General features: G+C 44.3%; 1 protein-coding gene across 1 annotated transcript in view; it reads right to left on the reverse strand.

Moving 5' to 3' along the window:
- The window catches only part of LOC309584593 (vasculin-like), a gene marked incomplete at its 3' end in the record, with an annotated part of 137,337 nt that overhangs the window by 63,458 nt on the left and 53,705 nt on the right, over positions 1–20,174 (reverse strand). Inside the window, exons 3-5 of the mRNA XM_082300687.1 lie at positions 10,601–10,724; positions 9,938–10,161; positions 9,218–9,284 (exon numbers count right to left, since the gene is read on the reverse strand). Coding sequence (XP_082156813.1) covers positions 9,218–9,284; positions 9,938–10,161; positions 10,601–10,724 — 415 coding nt within the window. The remainder of the gene's footprint in view (positions 1–9,217; positions 9,285–9,937; positions 10,162–10,600; positions 10,725–20,174) is intronic.

The raw sequence follows: 20,174 nt of genomic DNA on the forward strand, positions 1-20,174 counted from the left end.
GAGACTTCTGGGACACAGTTGGGGTTAAGCTCTTTAATAATGTCTCCTACCGGGATATGGCTGCCGCGCAGCTGATCCCAGCTTGCAGAGCGCTGGTGGAGCTGTTTGCTGCGAAGGCGCCGCCCGCAGCAGTCACCCCGCCGAGCCCGGCTCCTGCTGCGAGCCCGGCTCCTGCTGCGAGCCCGCCCCTTGCCGCCGCGAGCCCGCAACAGGGCGCGGCCCCCGCCTCTCCGCCGGTCCTCGCGGCTCCAGTACCCGCGGTCCGGCTGACTCGCGCCGCCCCCCCCCCGCGCTCGCGGCCCCGGCACCCGTTGCCCCGGCCCCAGCCACCCCACCGGACCCTACGGCCCCTCCCACCATCCCCGCCCCCGCCATCCCGCTCGTCCCCGCTGTCCCGGCTCCCGCCCTCGGTTCCAGCGTCTTCGCGGCCCCGCCCCTCGCTTCTATCACCCCGTCCGCCAGTGTCTCCACGACCCCGCCCCTTGCCCCTGCCCCCACGTGCCCCCCCGCTGCTGCCGTCATTATTACCCCACCCCCCACTGCTGGCATATTCGTAGCCCCGCCCCCCGGTGATACCCCGGCGGGGGCGGCGGCTACCCCCCTGCTAGCTACGGGTGCTACCGCTCCCCCAGCCGCACCGGTTATGGCCATGGCTGCCATTATAGCCGGCCCCCCGCAAAGCCAAGCGGCGACCCTTCTTCCAGCCCCCCAGGTCCCCCTTGCCGCCACCGACACGGCGCCGGTGGTAGCTAATAGCCCATCCGCGTCTGTCGCTGCTGCGTCTTCACAGTCTCCTGCCGCTCCCGAACCACCAGTACCGACAGCGCCGGGGCCCCCGGTGCCCCCTGTGCACGTTGCCGCGGGAACCCTGCCCCCTCACCCTACCGTTCAAGCGCACACAGCACGCCCCGAGCTGTCCCCCGGCCCCGCGGCAGCACAGACGCCTATGTCTACTCCCGTCCCTGCCGGCGTCCCTGCGCAATCCCCCGATCCCGGCACACCATCGCTCGCGCTGGGACGCGGAGCGCCCCAGCCCTGCGAGCCACTTGGTGCCGGTGCCGCAGCGTCTGCACGGATGGCTGCAGCCCCCTCCGTGCCTGCCGCTGCCCCAGCCCCGTCTCCCGGCACCGCCGCTCCGGCAGCGTCGTTCCTGCCCGCCGCACCACCACCCACCCCAGCCCAGCCTACAAGCTCCCAGCGGCAGCACGCCGTGATCCAGCCGCCGGCCCTCCTGCCTCCCGCCGCCCCGAGATCATCTCCTGCCGACAGAGCAGCTCTGCCGCCGCCGCCCGCCTCCGTGGCCCCAGACCGCACCCTGCTGTATCCACCGCAGCCTCCCGCTTCTCAGCTGCCAAATAGTGCAGTCCCACCGCCACCGGCATCCATGATCGTCCCATCGCCCCCTCCCTCGACCGCGGCCGCAGCCCCAGCCCCTGGTTCTGCAGTCCTGCCATCTCCCGCTCTGCCCGAACCGCCCGCCACACGGACTGCCGCCATCACAGCCTGCCACGTTGCCCTGATGACGCAACCCACGCATGCGCAATTGCTGCAACTCCCGGACCAGCGATATCACTCCGCTCACACTCCTCCAGTCGCAGCACCGCTCCCGGGACCAGCCGCACATCACCCCGCGGCTCCGCCGCCTGCCCCCCTGCCTCCGCCGCCGCATCCCGGAGCCAACCCAAGCAGCACCGAATCACACCCAAGCAGCACCGAATCACGCCCGCACTCCCTCGAACACCCAGCCGCGCTATCGCCCTCCGCGCTCCTGGCACCGAATGGGACTACTTTGTATCACCAATCGATCGCACTGCCACAGCCAGGCACACAAGCCGTGCAACGAGGAGGGGGAGGGTGGAATATGACACCTGCTTTTATAAATACAGGACAGACTGAGAACTATTTTGCCCCTGCAAATGCCAACACCTTAATCCCAATACAAAACAATTCCGAAAAAGAATTAAGTCTGTTCCCAAACAGGTTCACTGTCCCCCCAGTGTTTGGGACAGACTCCTCAACCCAAAAAGAGACACTAAACCCTGAAAATTCGCCTGCGTTAATCCCAAAAGTAGAAAACTCCCAAAAATGTTTTAATAATTTTCAATTAACAGATTGGCATGAAATAAGACTCCAAATCTATAAAGATGGAAGTCTTAGTCTATTAGCTAAGCCTGTGATAGCTAGTCAACAGCCTGACAGTCCTAAAACGTGGGCTCCCATCCCCACTCTTGAAATTAAAGAACTAAAAAGGGCTGTAAGATACAGTGGCATTTGCTCACCGTATCTTAAACTGCTAAAAAGTACCCTAAAAGGAGCACATCAAACTTTAAAACACATTTTAAATCAACAGAAAGGGGGAAAAGCCCAGGCTACACCTCAAAGAAGGTTGAATAAAGCCTTGTATGTTTTTAATTTCTTGAACAGCTCTGCAGAAGAGCCTGATCCCCCCATTTTCAGATATTTCTTGAACAATAAAAAAGCAAAACTGAAAAAACACCCCCCAGTTTTAATTAAGATTCTAGAATCAGGAAAAATAGAAGGACCATACAATCTTATAACATGGGGGAAGGGGTTTGCGTGTGTTTCCACAGGTGGAGAGCTCAAGTGGGTTCCAGCAAAAAACGTGAAGCCATACCACGCACCAAAGCCTGCCGACGCCTCCACACCAGCCAGTGACCCTGCACGTGGAAGCCAGGAAGCAAGCACCCAGACCTGAAGTGCGCAGAATCACCAAAAGAAAGCGATCTGCCAAAAACAGCTCAAGAAAATAATGGAGTTTTCTCATTTGCGCTCGTGCATGTTGCTTTTTTCTTATGTTTTAGTTTTTGTAGTGAAGCTTTACCTGTAAATCAACCAAAGACAAATGTCTGGGTTGCCTTAGCCAAATCTGCAGGCTCCGATACCATCTGTCTATCTGACACGAGCCCTGACAAACCTTTTTCAACCTGTTTAGTTGGAATACCTTTTCCAGAAGGTTTTGATAATGTTACTCTAGATAAGTACTGGCCATACGACGATCATCAAGTATCTCCAACTACCAGCCATAAACACCAAACTTATATTGATAATTCTAAAATTGATAAATCTGACCTTCAAGAGCTAGAAATCCTAGGCTCGTTAACTATGGATACCTGCTATTTCTTTCACTTTCTAGGAGAAAATGGTCCTCATTTAAACGTTACCCCATATCACCCAGCTTATAGCAATGTAACTTCTTGGTGCAATCAAGCAAAGCTTCTTATATATGACGAACCTTATGCAGATCGTTTTAACAAACTTCCTATTCGATTCCCTAGAGGAATTTGGCTCATCTGTGGAGACAGAGCCTGGCAAGGTATACCTTCAAAAATAGATGGTGGCCCTTGTGCTCTGGGACAACTTACAATTATTGCTCCCAGTGTCAAAGAAGTAACCAAAAAGAAAAGCAGAAAGATTAGATCCTCCTGGGGACATCAGTATGAGAGCGACTGTGATAGTAACTTTCACCCTTGGAACTCTGAAAAATCAATTGTTGCGAGCATCTTTCTACCTCAGTTAAGTTCCTCAATTGCGTTAAAACAGTTAAACAAGTTGGGATGTTGGCTCAGCAAGGAGGTAAATGCCACCTCTACTATGATCAGTGACTTATTAACCGATGAGGAAGCAGTCAGACATGCCACTTTACAAAATAGAGCTGCAATTGATTATCTTTTATTAGCACATGGGCATGGCTGTGAAGATTTTGAAGGACTATGCTGTATGAACTTATCCGATCATTCTGTTTCCATTCACAAACAGTTACAAAACCTAAGGGACCTAGCTAACCAAATTACAACAGATAACCCGTCTTGGCTAGACAGTTTGTTTGATGGTTGGAGCTTTGCACCTTGGCTAAGGGAACTCTGTAAAATAGGCTTGATTATTCTAGTAGTAATAATTATAGTTTTAGTAGCAGTACCTTGTATACTTCAGTGTGTGCAAAAAATGACGAGTAGGACTGTGTCTAATATCTTAGTTGTTCATCGGAATGGGGGAGATGTTGGGGAAGATGAAACAGGAAAGCCTTATAAATATGATTGCCTGACAAAAGATTTTGGGAATATGAAAACTATAAGCGACATCGAAATGAAAGCCACCTTTGAGATACCAAGTCTTAGTTACTGAACAACTAGAAAACAATGGTATGGCCGACTGAAGGTAATCCCCTCTTGATTGAACAATACCCTCTGCTTGCAGGCAGGTCCAAGGGTCAGAGCAGACCCTACTAGCTCAGCAGAAGGGGTCCAAAGAGTAGTTTTTAGAAGTTAAGATGTAACACTCTATGGTAATATAAGAACTCTTATAGGCTGTATGTAAATGCTATAGGATTTGTATCTTGTATTAGATTGGTTAGTGACAATTAGAATATTCAGTACAGAAGATGATTTATTGTATTGTAACCAGGACTTCAGACACTCTTACTATACACTCTTACTATTCACTCGTACTACGCTCTTACTCTTACTATAGACTCTTACTATACACACTCTTAATACACACTCTTACTATTCTCTCTGCTTACCCGCTTACTCTCTTGCTCTCTTGGGCCTGCTCAGAGCTGCCAGCTGCAGCTCTAAGCAGTGCCCCTGTACCCACGCCCTTTGCAATAAACCGCATGTTCCAAGATCTGACTACAGAGATCTCTCGTCTCCATCCGTCACCGTCCCGACCGTCCGAACCCGCACCGAACCCCCCCAGACAGAGAACCCGCACCCAGGGATACTTGAGGACGGTCCCTGGGGTTGTGGAGTTGGGGATACAAAGGATCCATGTCCTATTATAGCCCAACAGAAAACAACTGGCAGCTTATGAAGGTGTTCAAAATGCTTCAGAAGTGATTGGCATCAAAGCACAGCTCCTCCTGACACCCTGACAGCCAGTGCTGGGCTGGATGTTCACAAGGAAAGTCCCTTCCACACATCATGCCACTGATGCCACATGGCATAAATGCTTTGCGCTAATTACATAGCGAGCTTGAATAGGAAATCCCAATCCCCCAGGGATCTTGGAGGTCATCACGAACTGCCCTGAAGGTGAAAATTTTGGACTATCATCATCAGAGTAGGAAGAGCAGGTGACATGGGCTGAGGAGGCCCCATCATATAATCAGCTACTAGAAGATGACGAGCAACATGGTCTCTTCACTGACGTTTCCTGCTGTTTTGTAGGGCTACATCAAAAATGGAAAGCTGCCGTATGGAGTCCTATGCGACGAGTCGCAGAAGCTAGTGAGGGATGAGGTGGATCATGTCAGGCTGCAGAGCTGAAAGCCATCAAGCTGGCTTTAGATATGGCTGAACGAGAGAAATGGCCAGTGCTCTACCTCTACACTGACTCATGGATGGTGGCACATGCTCTGTGGGGGTGGCTGGACTGATTGAAAAAGACCAATTGGCAGCACACAGGTAAACCCATCTGGGCTGCTGAATTGTGGCAGGACTTCGTTGCCCGGGTAGAGAAATTGGCTGTAAAAGTATGTCATGTAGATGCACATGTGCCCAGGATTCGGGCTACTGAAGAGCATCACAACAGTGGACAGGTGGATTGAGCTGCCAAGATTCCAGTGTCTCAGGTCAATCTGGACTGGCAACATAAGGGTGAATTATTTCTGGCTCGGTGGGCCCATGACACCTCAGCTCATCAGGGAAGAGATGCAGCATACAGACGGGCTTGTGATTGAGGGGTGGACTTAACCATGTGATGCCTAAAGATTTTTAGCTTTTTTATATATTTGTACCTTTGTACATTTTTAATACATAGCTGTATAGTTTCCAGCACTTTCTTACACTTTGGAACAGTAATTACTTTTTCTCACACTTTATGTCACACTCTTGAAATTCTATTTAGTCTTATTTTCAAGAAAATAATTTCTAACAAGGACATCCTGTTTTGCACCAGCACTTGGGAGACACAACAAGATATAGGGTTAAGAACCCCTTGGAGGGACTCCAATGGGGCAGGTCCAATGGTGGGTTACTAGGACAACCCTTCCCCTATTGGATGTACTTTCTAGATATACTAATTTGTTAAACTTATAAAAATTGTGAAAATTCTATTCTGCACATGCACATAGGTATATTTTGTGCACCTGAAAGCTTTCGTTAAAAGACTGCTCTTTATGTTATCAATTCTAATATTGTTTGGAAAGTTTTTCTTCTGATCTTAGGCAACACATGGACACCATCTTCCAGGTTATCCATAACTGTGAAACATGCACTGCAATCAAACAGAGCCAAGCTGGTAAAGCCCCTGTGGTATGGGGGATGATGAGGGATGATGACTGAAATATAAATATGGGTAGGTCTGGCAGATCAATTGCATCACACTCCCACTGATGCCTTGAGGTGGCCACCTAAAAACAGAGACTAGACAAGAATAAGAGAATAAAAGTAGGTATTTATTTGAAGGGCCTTCAAAGGTACACCCTGGGCAGCCAAAAGGCTACACCCAAGATGGACCCTGGGTCATGGGTTCTTCACACTTTCATAAGTTTGGTTCATTTGCATATCAGGGTTAATTCTCCAATTATAACTTCAGTTAATTATGTAATCACCCCAAGTTGGCCCCCTCCCTCCCCCCCCCCCCACCTTCTCTAGGCTTTAGTTTACACATTTTGGGGCCTGGTGTCCTTGAAGAGCAAATTTAGAGTGGCGTGTTATGTCTAACCAGCATGAGAGAACAGTAGTTAACAGGCCACATGAAACTTCAGTTACCCACCAAGCAGTACAGGATTTGAAAAATATAAAAGTTAAAACCTAAGGCATCACCGCAAACCCACCAAGGCAAGTGGTACATACTGACAATGGAGGAAACAACCACTGGATGGCTGGAGATGTACCCTGTGCCTCACGCCACGGCCTGGAACACCATCCTGGGCCTTGAGAAGCAAGTCCTGTAGTGACATGGCACCCCAGAAAGACCTGAGTCGTACAACGGGACTCATTTCAAAAACAGCCTCATAGACACCTGGGCCAGAGAACAGAGGATTAAGTGGGTGTATCATATTCCCTATCATGCACCAGCCTCTGGGAAAGTTGAACGGTACAACGGACTGTTAAAAAACACATTGAAAGCAATGGATGGTGGGACCTTCAAACATTGGGATCTACATTTCATGTAGGCCACCTGGTTCGTTAACACTAGAGGCTCTACCAATGAGCTGGCCCTGCCCAATCAAAACCTCCACGTACTGTAGAAGGGGATAAAGTCCCCGTGCTGCATATGAGGAATGTGTTAGGGAAGACAGTTTGGATTAGTCCTGCCTCAAACAAAGGCAAACCCATCCATGGGATTGTTTTTGCTCAAGGACCTGGGTGCACTTGGTGGGTAATGCAGAGGGACAGGGAAACACAATGTGTACTTCAAAGGTATTTGATTTTTGGGTAAGAACAGTCTGTAATGATGAATTGTATGATATTGATTGCTGAATGACACTGCCACTGTGTGCCATAACTCCCATGGCCAATGAGGATGGACTGCTCCAGATATACAAGTAGTGAGCTCCTGTTGCAGCAACCAGCCGACGGCACACCAGCCTTCCTGCCCTGGAAGACATCTAGGACACATAAAGCCCACAGTCATGGACTAAATGAACTCAACAGACATCTTGGAGGGATGGCCATTGAGTACGGAAATGATACCTGTGCTTGCATATATATTTTATATATATATATCTGGGCATGATGTAGATTGTATAGAATAAGGGGTAGTAGGTTGTCTTGGTTCCAGCCAGGACAGGGTTAATGTTTGTAGTATCCAGGAAGGGGAATGGCTAGATACCTGGAGGCGATTCTATAGCACCTCACATCATTTTCTGGGTTACATTGCGTGGCAGCATGGTGGGGTATTGTCAGTGGTGAGCATTCGCACGTGAATTGTTTGGTTTTTGTACACTTTATTATTAGCATTGCTGCTGTTACTGTTCATTTTCTTATTGTTGTTTCCAGTAAATTGTTCTTTTCTCAACCCCTGCTCTCTACCCTTTGTGACTCCAATTCTCCTCTCCAGCCTGCTGCAGGGGAAGGAGGGAGTGAGCGAGCGGCGCGTGGTTTGTAGTATCTCAGTGCAAACACTAAATTGGAGAATACCATTTATAAACCATGACACAGGTACAAATTGAAAGAGGGCAAATTTAGGTTAGATATTAGGAAGAAATTCTTTACAGTGAGGGTGCTGAGACACTGGGACAGCTTGCCCAGGGAGGTTGTGGATGCCCCAACCCCAGAAGTGTTCAAAGCCAGGTTGGATAAGGCCTTCAGCAACCCAGTCTACTGGAAGGTGTCCCTGACCATGGCAGGGGAGGTTGGGACTACATGACCTTGAAGGTCCCTTCCAAGTCCTTAACATCCTCTGATTTTATAACAAAGCTGGTGAAGGGTCTAGAGAGTAAGTCCTATAAGGAGCAGCTGAAGGAACTGGGGTTGTTTAGTCTGGAAAGAAGGAGGCTCATAGGGGAACCTTCGTCATTCTCTACAAGTACCTGAAAGGAGGTAGTAGCAAGGTGAGTGTCAGTCTCTTCTCCCAGGTAACAAGTGACAGGATGAGAGGAAAAGGTTTTAAGTTGCACCAGGGGAGGTTTAGATTGGATATTAGGAGCAATTTCTTCACTGAAATGGTTATCAAGCATTAGAACAGACAGCCCAGGGAAGTGGTTGAGTCCCTGGAGGGATTTACAAGATGTGTAGATGTGGCAGTTGGGGACATGGTTTAATGGTGGACTTGGCAGCATAAGGTTTAACAGTTGGACTTGATGATCTTAAAGGTCATTTCCAACCTAAGTGATTCTATGATTCTGTGCAAGCTAACCTGGTCTTCCTAGCCCTCCTACGTTTCTCTCCAAGATCTTCCAACAGCTCTAATCAGTCAGGAGCATTCTTATACCAGGTCTTCAGCTAGCAATCACATCACTAGTTTAGGTGACCCACCTTTACTGCATTTCCTCTTGGGAGATAAATTCTTGACATCTTTACAAAAAGACATACACTTGTTCTTGGAAAGAATCCTAGTTGTGGTAACAGATTTATATCCAAATAGAAGTGTCACCTCTCTAACAAAAAGATACTTACCATTGCAATAATATTGAAGTTTCCTCCATTTTAATCTATATCTGTGTAACATTCTAAAAACATTCTATGTTAAAAATAAAACAACTTCAGATCTCTGCTATATTTTTAGATTTAGAAACATCAAAAATACTCACCCCAAGCACCTGAAGCTAAAGAATTATTCTGGTTTGGTGTTCTCTCATATTCAGGATTCAAAGATGGCTGAAAGGAAGATTTAGCAATTTAGCAAGATTTATTAATAAGTCTTGAATTGTGAGACCAATGAAATATAGAAACACAATAATATTGAAAGTATGACCTCTGTTGTTAAAGATTTTTAAATGGAGACAGATTAGACACTTCTCCCTGCAACCCAAATAGATTCAACACTCACTTGTTTCCTCTTCTCCAACAAAACATCTCAAGCAGCAGTCAATACCATTATATAAACTGTCCAAAGAAAGCAAAACAGTGATGTATGGTTCTTCAAAGAGGAAGCTCACCTTACATCCTACAATTTTAGGTTGAAGCATGGGATCTCAAACAGCCAGTGGCAAAAAGATAATTTTGTTAGTACTTCAGATTTCCAGTAAGGTACTTGTATAGAATTTAATGCATACACATGCCACAGTAAATTTAGAACTCAATTATAGTTTCACTTTAACACTTAAGTGACAATAATAAAAACAATTATAAAGTCTGGATATAGAAAGAGAAACAAGTTAGTGGACAAATGACTAACACCCTCTTACCTATGGGAAGGGTGATCCCTTACATGATGATTGTAACTGGTGAAATCTCACGAAGTAGCTTGCAATGGACAAAGTAGCGCAGAAACAATGAAACCTTGTTTATTATAATTACAATTAACTTACAAAATCCTCAGCCTCAAACTGTTTGGGTACTTCCTTGTCTTCCTTCTTCCCAGTTTCATTATCACATACATTGCTTTCATGCAGTCCTTGGCCTTTTCCACAGTGGAAGGTGCTGGTACAAGTGCGGAAACCTCCACCATGGTATCCCCCAGGATGGTTTATATTTTCTGTACCATTTCTGCCTTGTGAATGCCAACCATTCTTCTCTTTTCTCCCAAAATGCCCTTAGATTTTTAAATTTTAAGGAAATGCAGTTACTAGTTGTTTTGAAAGAACATTCTACTTCTGCAAAATTGGTAGAGAAATTAAGCAAGCAGCTCTATACTCTGGGATGTGACAGTTTAGTAAACTTAGTTTTCATTTACATAAGCAGCAGGGAAGAATCTCAAAACATTGCCAAAGAAAGAGAAGAGTAGTCCAACATTAAGAAGTCAACCCCCTTTTCTGGCTACTCATTTTTATGTTGTTGGCTCGAGAATTAACTTGACCACCTTCTTAAGAGAGAAATACACCTGGAATCACACTACTTTAACCAACCTTAGTCATCACATAATCTCCCAAAAGATCTATCTTTCCATTACCTCTATTCTACAACAGAATGCAGCATTTGGCATAGGACAACAACGAACATATTTAAAATGTTCAATGACATCTAAATTATACCTTTGCTAGGCCATCCAATGTTAGGATCAAACCCATCTGAAGAGTTGTGTCTTCTGCGATTTGTTTCATAATGATTTTCTGCCCACAAAAAATTTTCAGAATGTTTCTCAAAGTTCAGTGATGACTGTAAAGGAGCACAAGAGATATCTGATTAATAACAAAACTGAATTATCAGAACTGTAATATGTATATTACTCATGGTATATACAGTCCATTTTTAAAAGGACTATGAATAGCAGACAGTACAGCAGTCCTCGAGTATGCATATGTTGTTAGGTCATCATCTCCCATGCTAGCAGAAGCTATATCTTCTGCTTCAGGACACTGGAACAGTGTTGAGGACCATGCTTGTGACACAATGTAAAAATCCCAAGCATTTATTCTGGTTTGGCAGCAGAAGAGAGCACGAGTGAAGTGTTGCAGCAGAGAAAAAAATGAAAAAAAGGTAACAAAGAATACAAGAGAAGTTTTGGAAGGCAGGAAAGAAGTCAGGGATCTTAATTTGAGTAGAGACTACACATGTATTGCATAGAAAGCAGAGAGTTGCTTCCGTCAGACAGCTGTACCCAAAAAAGGCCCAGTTTATTAGACCTGTCATTACAACATAATAAAGCAAATGCAACTAGTTATGAAATAGAAGTAAAATCTAGAGTCAAAAGTGTACAGATTCATAAATACACTTCAAATTACCGGGTTATAAAGTAGGCATGGTAGAAATTTTAATTAAATCTTTATAAAGTACTTCCTACTGGTATATTAAACTAAAACCTTATGTTGAGAATAGCACTCAGAAATCCAAATACATCCTGACTACAACTCATACCTAATGGGAATAAACAAAACAAAAAAAAATCATGTCTTACAGCAGCTGTCTTACTTATTACTTCTATCTGACTTTACTATTTTAATACTATAACATTTCTTTCATTGTTATACCTTCAAAATTAAAGAATAAATTTTCATTCTGCAAAAATAGTGCTTAGCCTTACTGTTGTACCTGCCACACAAACCCCAGTGATAGCAGAAAGCTGTTACCCAGTACCTCCCTGGTACATAGCCAACCTTTGATGCAGATAAAGCAAAGCCCCCTTCCCTCCACCACATACTGCGTATATGTCCACTGTATTACACATGTACAAGAGATCCAACACTTCCCAGGGACATAATAGCCACAAATTCATGAATGTATATAAATGTGGAAATGTACTATGTGAGCAAAGTAAGCTTAGTGATTCCAGGGAATAGAAACTTCACCAAAAGTATCAACTTTGCTGCCTGAAGCTTGCTCTCTCTCCAGACTGAGTAACAGTCAGGAAAAAAAAAAAAAAAGCATAGCATTAATGGGGCATGTTTAAAAATGAAAGCCCCAAGTATATTTCGACGGTTATTGCCCATTAAAGTCTAAGCAAGTCATATTAATATTCAAAGTACTCTACTGGTCAAAGTGAGAAGGAGAAAAAAAAAAGGAAATTACAGTAATTGATTTAACTACTTTGGAAAATACATTGAGACAATCACACAAAAAATAACACCTAAGTTCTACTGACAATTCCCCCAGTGGAACTCAAGGTACCGTTCAAAATGCATTGCTTAAAATTCAGACTCAAGTAAGCAATAGATATGTATTTCCAAACTGTATAGAAGTCAAATGAAAAGGGATTTCCCTCTCAATTTGAAACCTGTGAATTATTTCCTTAACAAACTTGGAGAGAAAAAAATAGAAAACCACAAGAAATTATCAAAAGATCCAAGTAGTTAACAAAAAATCATTCCTTATAAACAAACTTTAAATAAAGTGCCAAAAGTTTCTGAAAGCTCCAGATCTGTTGATCATAGACGAAATTTTAGAATTTAGCTTCACGTGTTCATTTACATACAACAACTTTCTAATGTTGCCTTTGGAGTTTAACTTTTTTTGGTATAAACTTTGAAGAACAAGCACATTTTCACAAGCTATAACTGACAGTACTTTATAGTGTTTGAGTTGTATTTGATATAATGCATTTAAAGTCTCTAAATTGTATGCAAAGGTCATGCAGTTTGCATTTTACCCACATGATGGAGATATTAGTTGATCAACTTTCTTGTAATCAACAGGAAATCTATTGGCAATTTCTGGAAGTTGAGAAATTATCTGACTTGATATAACCAGCCAAGAAAGAAAGCAACAGAAATTTTTGAAATAGAAGAAGTCTTATTGCTTAACATGAAGTAACAGAAAACTTGCAAAAATGACTGCATTTACCAATCTGCAATCTCCCCATACACATTTTACAGCAATTATTTTTTGAAAGTTTCATCCATATCTCAAGATGGCTTCACTACTCACAAAGCTTTCCCATTTTCATCTGCTCAACTGCAATACTGTACTGATGTAAATATATTACTTTCAGACCCAAACTAAAGCTACTGAGCAATGGATACCCAGCTATTGCAGTTGACTTTGCCATATAAGTGACAGGGGGGTGATATAAAAGCTTATCTTTAAGAGGAAATCATCAGTAATAGACGAGATGGATTTCATTTAAGCTGTAATCAGTCACGTTAAGAAAATTCTTTCACAATCCCAACTTCCTTACATCAGGTTTTTCTAATGCTACCCTTTGTCTAGGTAAGGGAAAGCCTCAGCTACCCAGGATTGAGGGGGAAACTAAACTGAAATGCAATTCCTACCAAGCACCTTTCAGGGAAATAAAAACTGACTGGGCAGAGTTTAGTTTCTCCTCAAGTTTAAATGCTGTTGATACTATAGCCTCATCCCAGCTACATTCTACATGAAGCATTAGACACTTTGCCTTCCTCATCCCATTCTTCTTCATCTCCATCCCTCTTACCTGCTCTTCTCTTCAGCATCTTTCATGTTGAGATATGGGAAGCAGAAATAAACATCTATCCTAGCAAATGGAGGGGAACAGGGAGCAGAAGGGCATATTATTTGAGACCTCTCTTGTAGAGGAATGACAGGATAAGCTTTATTCCATAAACTAGGAACTACTACACATTGGGTAGGACCAAAAAGACTTTTCAAGTGTTTAATATCCAAATGTGCTCTATTTAACACAATGCTGATCACTGAGGGAGAAGACAATGCAAGGAAATAAGCTGCATTTCAAACAATAAAACACAAAGACTATAATGGAGAAAGCATACAACTACAGAGTTTTTGCAAGAGATTAAAAAAGTGTATCTAAACTCCTTGAGGCAAAGATTCATGAAAGAGAACAGGATCCACAACATATACTTGCAATGAAATTTCCCACAATTGAGGAATAAGGTGACAAATACGACCCACACCCCAGATATATTTGAGTAGTACTGGGGTAAGGCTAGAACTTATTTTTATCCTGCTATATTGACACTTTACAGTTAAAGCTCGTCCAACAGATTCTTGAAAAATATGGGAAAAGATTGTTTTTCAATTGTGACACCATGTTAAACTAAGCTCTAATTACTTTTCTGACTGAAAATGTATTAAATTGGAAAAAGCAGATCATAAGAGCTGAATACCTCAGAAATCAAGTAGAATGAAAACAAATACATCACAGGAACCATTCTGGAACAGATAGGCCTGATGTTCCCAGAACAGCAATTGACAGTTGCTTATAGATAGTCTATAAGCAACTTGGGATGACTTTATGATGTGTATCCCCTATTGCTGCTCTATGCCCAAAAATTAACTTTGTGCCTTTCTGTGCCTTTAAACTGAGCCTGAGAGAGAGGAAAAAAAAAACCCTAGTGAAACTTTCAAAATAGTTTGTTCAAGGACACAGAGATACAGACTGCTCTGCTTCTAACAGCAGCGGTGGGAGCGGAAGGAAGCACCCTGCTTGCTCTGCAGCCAGCTTTCGGCTTTTTCTCTGGAGGGAGATGGAGAGTTGAACTTTGTTTTCCTGGGACTTCGATTTTTCTCTTCTTCCTTTCTGGACTGCTTCAACATCAGAACACATCGGGAGGATTTTTTCATCAAGGCCCCAGAGGAGGGCCCACCCCATCTGTCTTGGGGTGACTTTGTGATGTGTATCCCCTATTGCTGCCCCATGCCTAGAAATTAATTTTGTGCCTTTCTGTGCCTTTAAACTGAGCCTGAGAGGGGGGAGGAAAACCTGAGCAAAACTTCTTCAAAGCAGTTTGCAGCTTGTTCAAGGTCACACAGAGATAGAGACTTTTTCTTTCAGCTGTGGCAGCAGAGCGAGAGTGAGGAAGGCACCCGGCTTGCTTTTGGCCAGTTTTTCAGCTCCTTTTTCTTTCTCCAGAAACAGAGAGTTGAACTTTTGTTTTCCTGGGACTTTGTTTTTTTCCTTTTTTTTTTCTCTGCTGGACTGTTTCAACATCAGAATACATTGGGAAGAATTTCCACCAAGGCCTTGGCCCTGGAGGTGGGCCCACCACCCCGTCTCAGCTCCAAGGAGGGGGAGAGAGAGACTACGGAAGGACTCTGAATTTTCCCAGGTTTCTCTCAGCAGAGCGAGAGGTTTTATTATTTAGCATTACTATCCTTTTCCTGTGTTTTTGTTAAATAAATAGTTTTTATCTCTTTCACTTTCCTTTGAGGAAAAAGTTTCTTTTTTCCCGAACCTGGTGGGGGAGGGATGGTTTGTAACCTGCCTTCTCTCAGAGGATATTTTTCCTCCAAATTTGTCCAAACCGGCACAACTATACTAAACAAAGAAGCTAGATAGATCAGCATAGAAGTTAAATAGAGCAATATAACAAATAAGGACATTCAATGCATGCATGTACGTGCGTGTGTAGATATATAAAAGTAAAGCAATGGGAACAAAATTGACAGTCGAGTGTGCATTTAACAGTAGCACTGAATCAAGGGGAGGAGGGAGAAGCAGAGGTTAAATGATTTGCTAAGAAGCTGTTTGTTAAAAACAATGCATACAGCTTGCTCAACACTTATTGTGCCTACCAAAGCAGGATGAGAAGATTGAAGACTATTGAAAAAGGGAAGGAATCTTGACCAAAGATCCTGTTTTCAAACCTAAAACTAACTTAAACCAGCCTTGAAGTTTGGAGTTGGGCCAGGGACATAAAGAGCATGTGCAGGAAAGCAAGGTGAAAAGTTCAGAATGAAGAAGACTCTTTACTTCATCCCGGAGACCCCTGCCCACAACCACCAGACAACACTGCACAAGCGCAACGCGGATGTAAATGACTTTTGGGCTCATTATAATACGAGGTGAGGCTAGGTGGGGCTAGGTAATGAATATGTATAGGTGTATTGGGAAACTTAATGAATATGGAGTTTGTAACCCAATATATACCAAGCTGAATGCAGCTGTCGGCAAGCATGACTTTGGAGGAGCTATCCCCCATGCGTCCCAGTGCTGGAATAAACATACCTACTTTACTACTTATTCCAGTAGTGGAGTCTTTTCCGCATATCAGCACAAGCCTATTTCCATAACTTTATAAAGGCTAAACATTTTCCATGGACATGAAAGACGGCAAGAAACTTCCATAAATACATTAAAGCAAGGCAATGCGACTCTCATAGCTGCAGATATAGATATTGCATTCAAAATAATATAATGAAGACAACATCTTTACAAATGGAGAAATAAAACAGATTACAGGAGTTTGAAATATACAGTTGTCTCAGTTTTGGAGACAAATTTCAGGAGAAAAACGCCTTGGAATGAGCGTTTCCTCTAGAGGGAAAAGGCTTCAATAACTCCCTTTTCTTCTGCCAATGAGAGAAACAGATATCAGGGGATGAAAGTGAAAAAAAAAAAAAGGTAAAATTGTTTATTAACAAAGCAAGATACCCACAAAGCACAGGAAAAAAAATAAAATTGAACCTTACATCCCACCCCCACCTCGCCACGTGGCCAAGCGGCAAAGATGGCGGCTGCCCTTCTTTGTCTCTGGGAAGCAGGGAGAAAGAGTTCACACAGCAGCTGGGTTGGATTGGGTCTTCTCCTCACAGCTGGCAAAGTTGGTGGAGTTTAGTGTCCCTTCTTTTGCTGGCTAGGCCTTCCCAGGCTTTGGACTAGCTGGGGCCACCCGGTAGGCTCCCCGGGCCAGAGAGAAAAAAAAAGCTGCCGCTGAAAGGATTTTCCAGTGAAAAGCCTCCAGGCCAGGGGGAGGGGGAAAAAACCAAAAAAACCCCAGAAGCTTCTTGCCTAAGTTGGTGAAAATTAATTCAGCAAAAGGCAAGGAAGTAACAATCCGTGTAGCCACTGACCACACTGGAGAGAGAGATTGAATAGAGCCCATGCCCGGGGTTTCCAGGCTCCGGTCCCACCCCCTGGTTCATCTTAAAGATACCGCAGACATTTCTGGGCATAAAGCAGATGATTAGGGAATAAAGTATCTTCATAAAAATGCCCCAAGACACCAGTGCTGCCTCAGTAGTGCTGCCTCTGTTTCTGCATTCACGCAAATTAAGAAAGAGTAGGATAGCCCCAAAAAAGAAGCATTTATGAGATAGATATATTCAAGACTTCCTAGAATACTTATCAATGCTAATGATTCAGAGATTTCTATTTCTTGTTTCCAAGATGTCTCATTGCATAGAGTAAAAGTAGGCTAGATGAAACCACCACAACGAGAATGCACAACTATTTGAAAGTGCCACATGCTACCAGTAGTAGCAAGCATCCTGCCAGCAACTGAGGAGCCATTTCAGAAGGTCTATTTCAAAAGCATTTTTTTTATCACTTGGATGTGTCCTGGGGTGACTTTATGATGCGTATCCCATGTCACTGCTCTATGCCCAGAAATTAACTTTGTGCCTTTCTATGCCTCTAAACTGAGCCTGAGAGGGGGAAGGAAAAACTGAGCAAAACTTTTTCAAAGCAGTTTGCAGCTTGTTCAAGGTCACGCACAGATAGCAGTTTCTGCCCAGCTGCTGCAGGGGAGCGAGGAGGCTCACAGCTTGCTGCTTTCCAGTCAGCTTTTGGCCAGTTGTTCAGCTTCTTTTTCTCCGGAGAGAGACTGAGAGTTGAACTTTGCTTTTCCTTCCCTGGAATTTCAGATTTTTCTCCCTTTTCTACTGGACTGCTTAAACCTCAAAGCACATCAGGAGGACTTTCCACCGGGCACAGAGGGCCTGGCCCTGGGCCAAGCCCCAGCTCTGAGGAGACCAAAGGGAGGACTTTAACACTTTTTCCCACGTTTTTTTTCCACAGCAAGAGATTTTATTATTTAGCATTATTTTCCTTTTCCCATGTGTTTGTTAAATAAATAGTTTTATCTCCTTCACTTTCCTTCGAGGAAAATTTATTTTTTCCCAAACCTGGTGGGGGAGGGGTGGTTGTGCCCTCTCTCAGAGGATATATTTCTAAATTTGGCCAAACCAGAAAAAATTTAGTGGCACCCAAGGTGAGGCTCGAAGGAAAGTGAAAAAACCTGTGCAAATTACATTTCGGTTTGAATTTGCTCATTCTGTGTTGGGGTAAAATAGTCACCATGTTGGCTGAGTTCATAATGTCTCTCTGGCTTGATGTACTCATGTCTTTCTGGTCCATAGGCTTCATTGAGGTACTGGTGTGTTTTTGGTCCCTAGGGTTGCTTGCCTATCCACAACTTGCTCCAGTCTTGTCCCTGATATGTAAATTTACAGAGAAGGGAGACGAATCAGGATTTCTATCTTGCTGTGCTCGGTGATAATGATTTATAAGAAGTTGACAGAGGTACAAGCAGCTGTTCGAAGTGTGTATGATAAATGGTTTCTCCATCCTAACCCCAGTCCTAGCTTTGGTAGCCTGTTTTGGGAATTTATTAGTAACTGCACCCAGACTGTTAGAGGAGGAGGAGACAGGGTTTCCCTTCCCTTTAAATTTGATAGGTTATCTTTTGAGAGTGTTCAGTTTCCCCTGGATGTTAAAGACACCACCCTCCTGGTATTTAATCTGGTAATCTTCCTCCATATGTCTCGCAGCTTGGCTAGAATGAGAGCTCAGATTTCCAGGGTGACTGCTGAGACACCTGACCAAGAGGTGGAACATCCTGAGTGGTGTGGGGAATGGGAGGATATGGGCCAAATCCTGAAGAAATTCTCTGACCCAATGGTTTGCAATTTTTCCTCCTGAACAAGTTCAGAAACCAGCTGAGGTGGTGAAATATCTGAAAGAGAAATACAATGACAATTCTAATGAGAACAAGCTCCTTGCAATATGCTGGGCTTTGGCATATGCCTATCGCACACCACAGCAGGCAATGGTAGAGGGGCAGGAGGATAAATCAGCAAAGCCTGAAGACACCCCAGTCACTCAGGCTGCAGATAAACCAGACAGCAAGCCCAAAACAGATGGAGAGTCTAAGCCACTGACAGTGGCTCCTGTCACAAGAAAAAAGCACACAACCAAAACTGATCATCCAGTGAAAGATGAGGATAATGCAGGGGAAGGAACCTCAAAACCACCAACTGACTCAGGCACAGAAACCATTACTGAGTCATTGTCCATAAAGGACCTTCACAGCCTAAGAAAGGACTACACCCGATGGTCTGATGAATCCATAATAAGTTGGATGGTCCGTATTTGGGATGCTGCAGGTGATGATGTGATGCTGGATGGTGCTGAAGCGAGGCATTTGGGATCCCTGTCACGTGATCCAGTGATCAACCAAGAGATGATAAGGGACACTGACCCTGCCAGTGTCTGGAGACGGGTCTTGGCAGGCGTGGTTGAAAGATATATGTGCAGAGATGATCTCTACATGCAGCAAACCCCGTGGAAGACCATAGAACAAGGGATCCAACACCTGAGAGAACTAGGGGTGGTAGAGGTTGTCTTCGCAAATGAACCAGGATTGAGGAGTCCAGACCGGGCCAGAGTTAATCCATATATGTGCCGAAAACTCATACAACTTGGGCCACAAGAATACGCTTCTGCTTCAACAATAATGAAACCGGACTACAGTGCGAATGAGACCATGCGGGATATGGCAGTGAAGCTCCGAGCATATGCAGCCTCTGTGCATGGCCCAACACATGCAAGAATCGCAGCTGTGGAAACACATATGCAGAAAATGGAAGATAAGGTGAAGAAAATGGAAGATAAGGTGGAGAAGAGTCTCCAGGAGATTAAAGAGTGCCTTCTCTGTGGACGCTCCCCAGAGAGAAGGAACATCCCACGAAGTGAGCTGTGGAAATTCCTGTGTGAGAGTGGGGAAGACACGAAGAGGTGGGGTGGACAACCCACCTCTGCCCTGGCAGCACAAGTGCGTGAATTGAAGGAGTGCAAGTCTCAGAAAGGAAGTTCTACCAAAAAGGAAGTATCTCCAGTTGCCTGTAGCCAAACTGCCGGAAATGATGGAAAAGATGATGACATGTCCAATTCCCATGAAGGAACCTCTAAGATGCAGGCCCAGGCAAAGAAGGATAACCAGGCATAGAGGGGCCCTGCCTCTAGCCAGGTAGAGGCCAGGGAAAACCGTGTTTTTTGGACTGTGTGGATTCATGTGCCTGGTACATCAGAACCACAAAAATATGATGCCTTGGTTGACACTGGTGCACAGTGTACAATAATTCCATCGCAACATGTGGGGATAGAATCTGTTTCTATTTCTGGTGTAACAGGTGGACCACAAAATTTGACTTTGGTGGAAGCTGAGGTGAGCC

Source organism: Coloeus monedula (genome assembly GCF_965178545.1).
Source record: "Coloeus monedula genome assembly, chromosome: W".
In the NCBI taxonomy this organism is placed as follows: domain Eukaryota; kingdom Metazoa; phylum Chordata; class Aves; order Passeriformes; family Corvidae; genus Coloeus; species Coloeus monedula.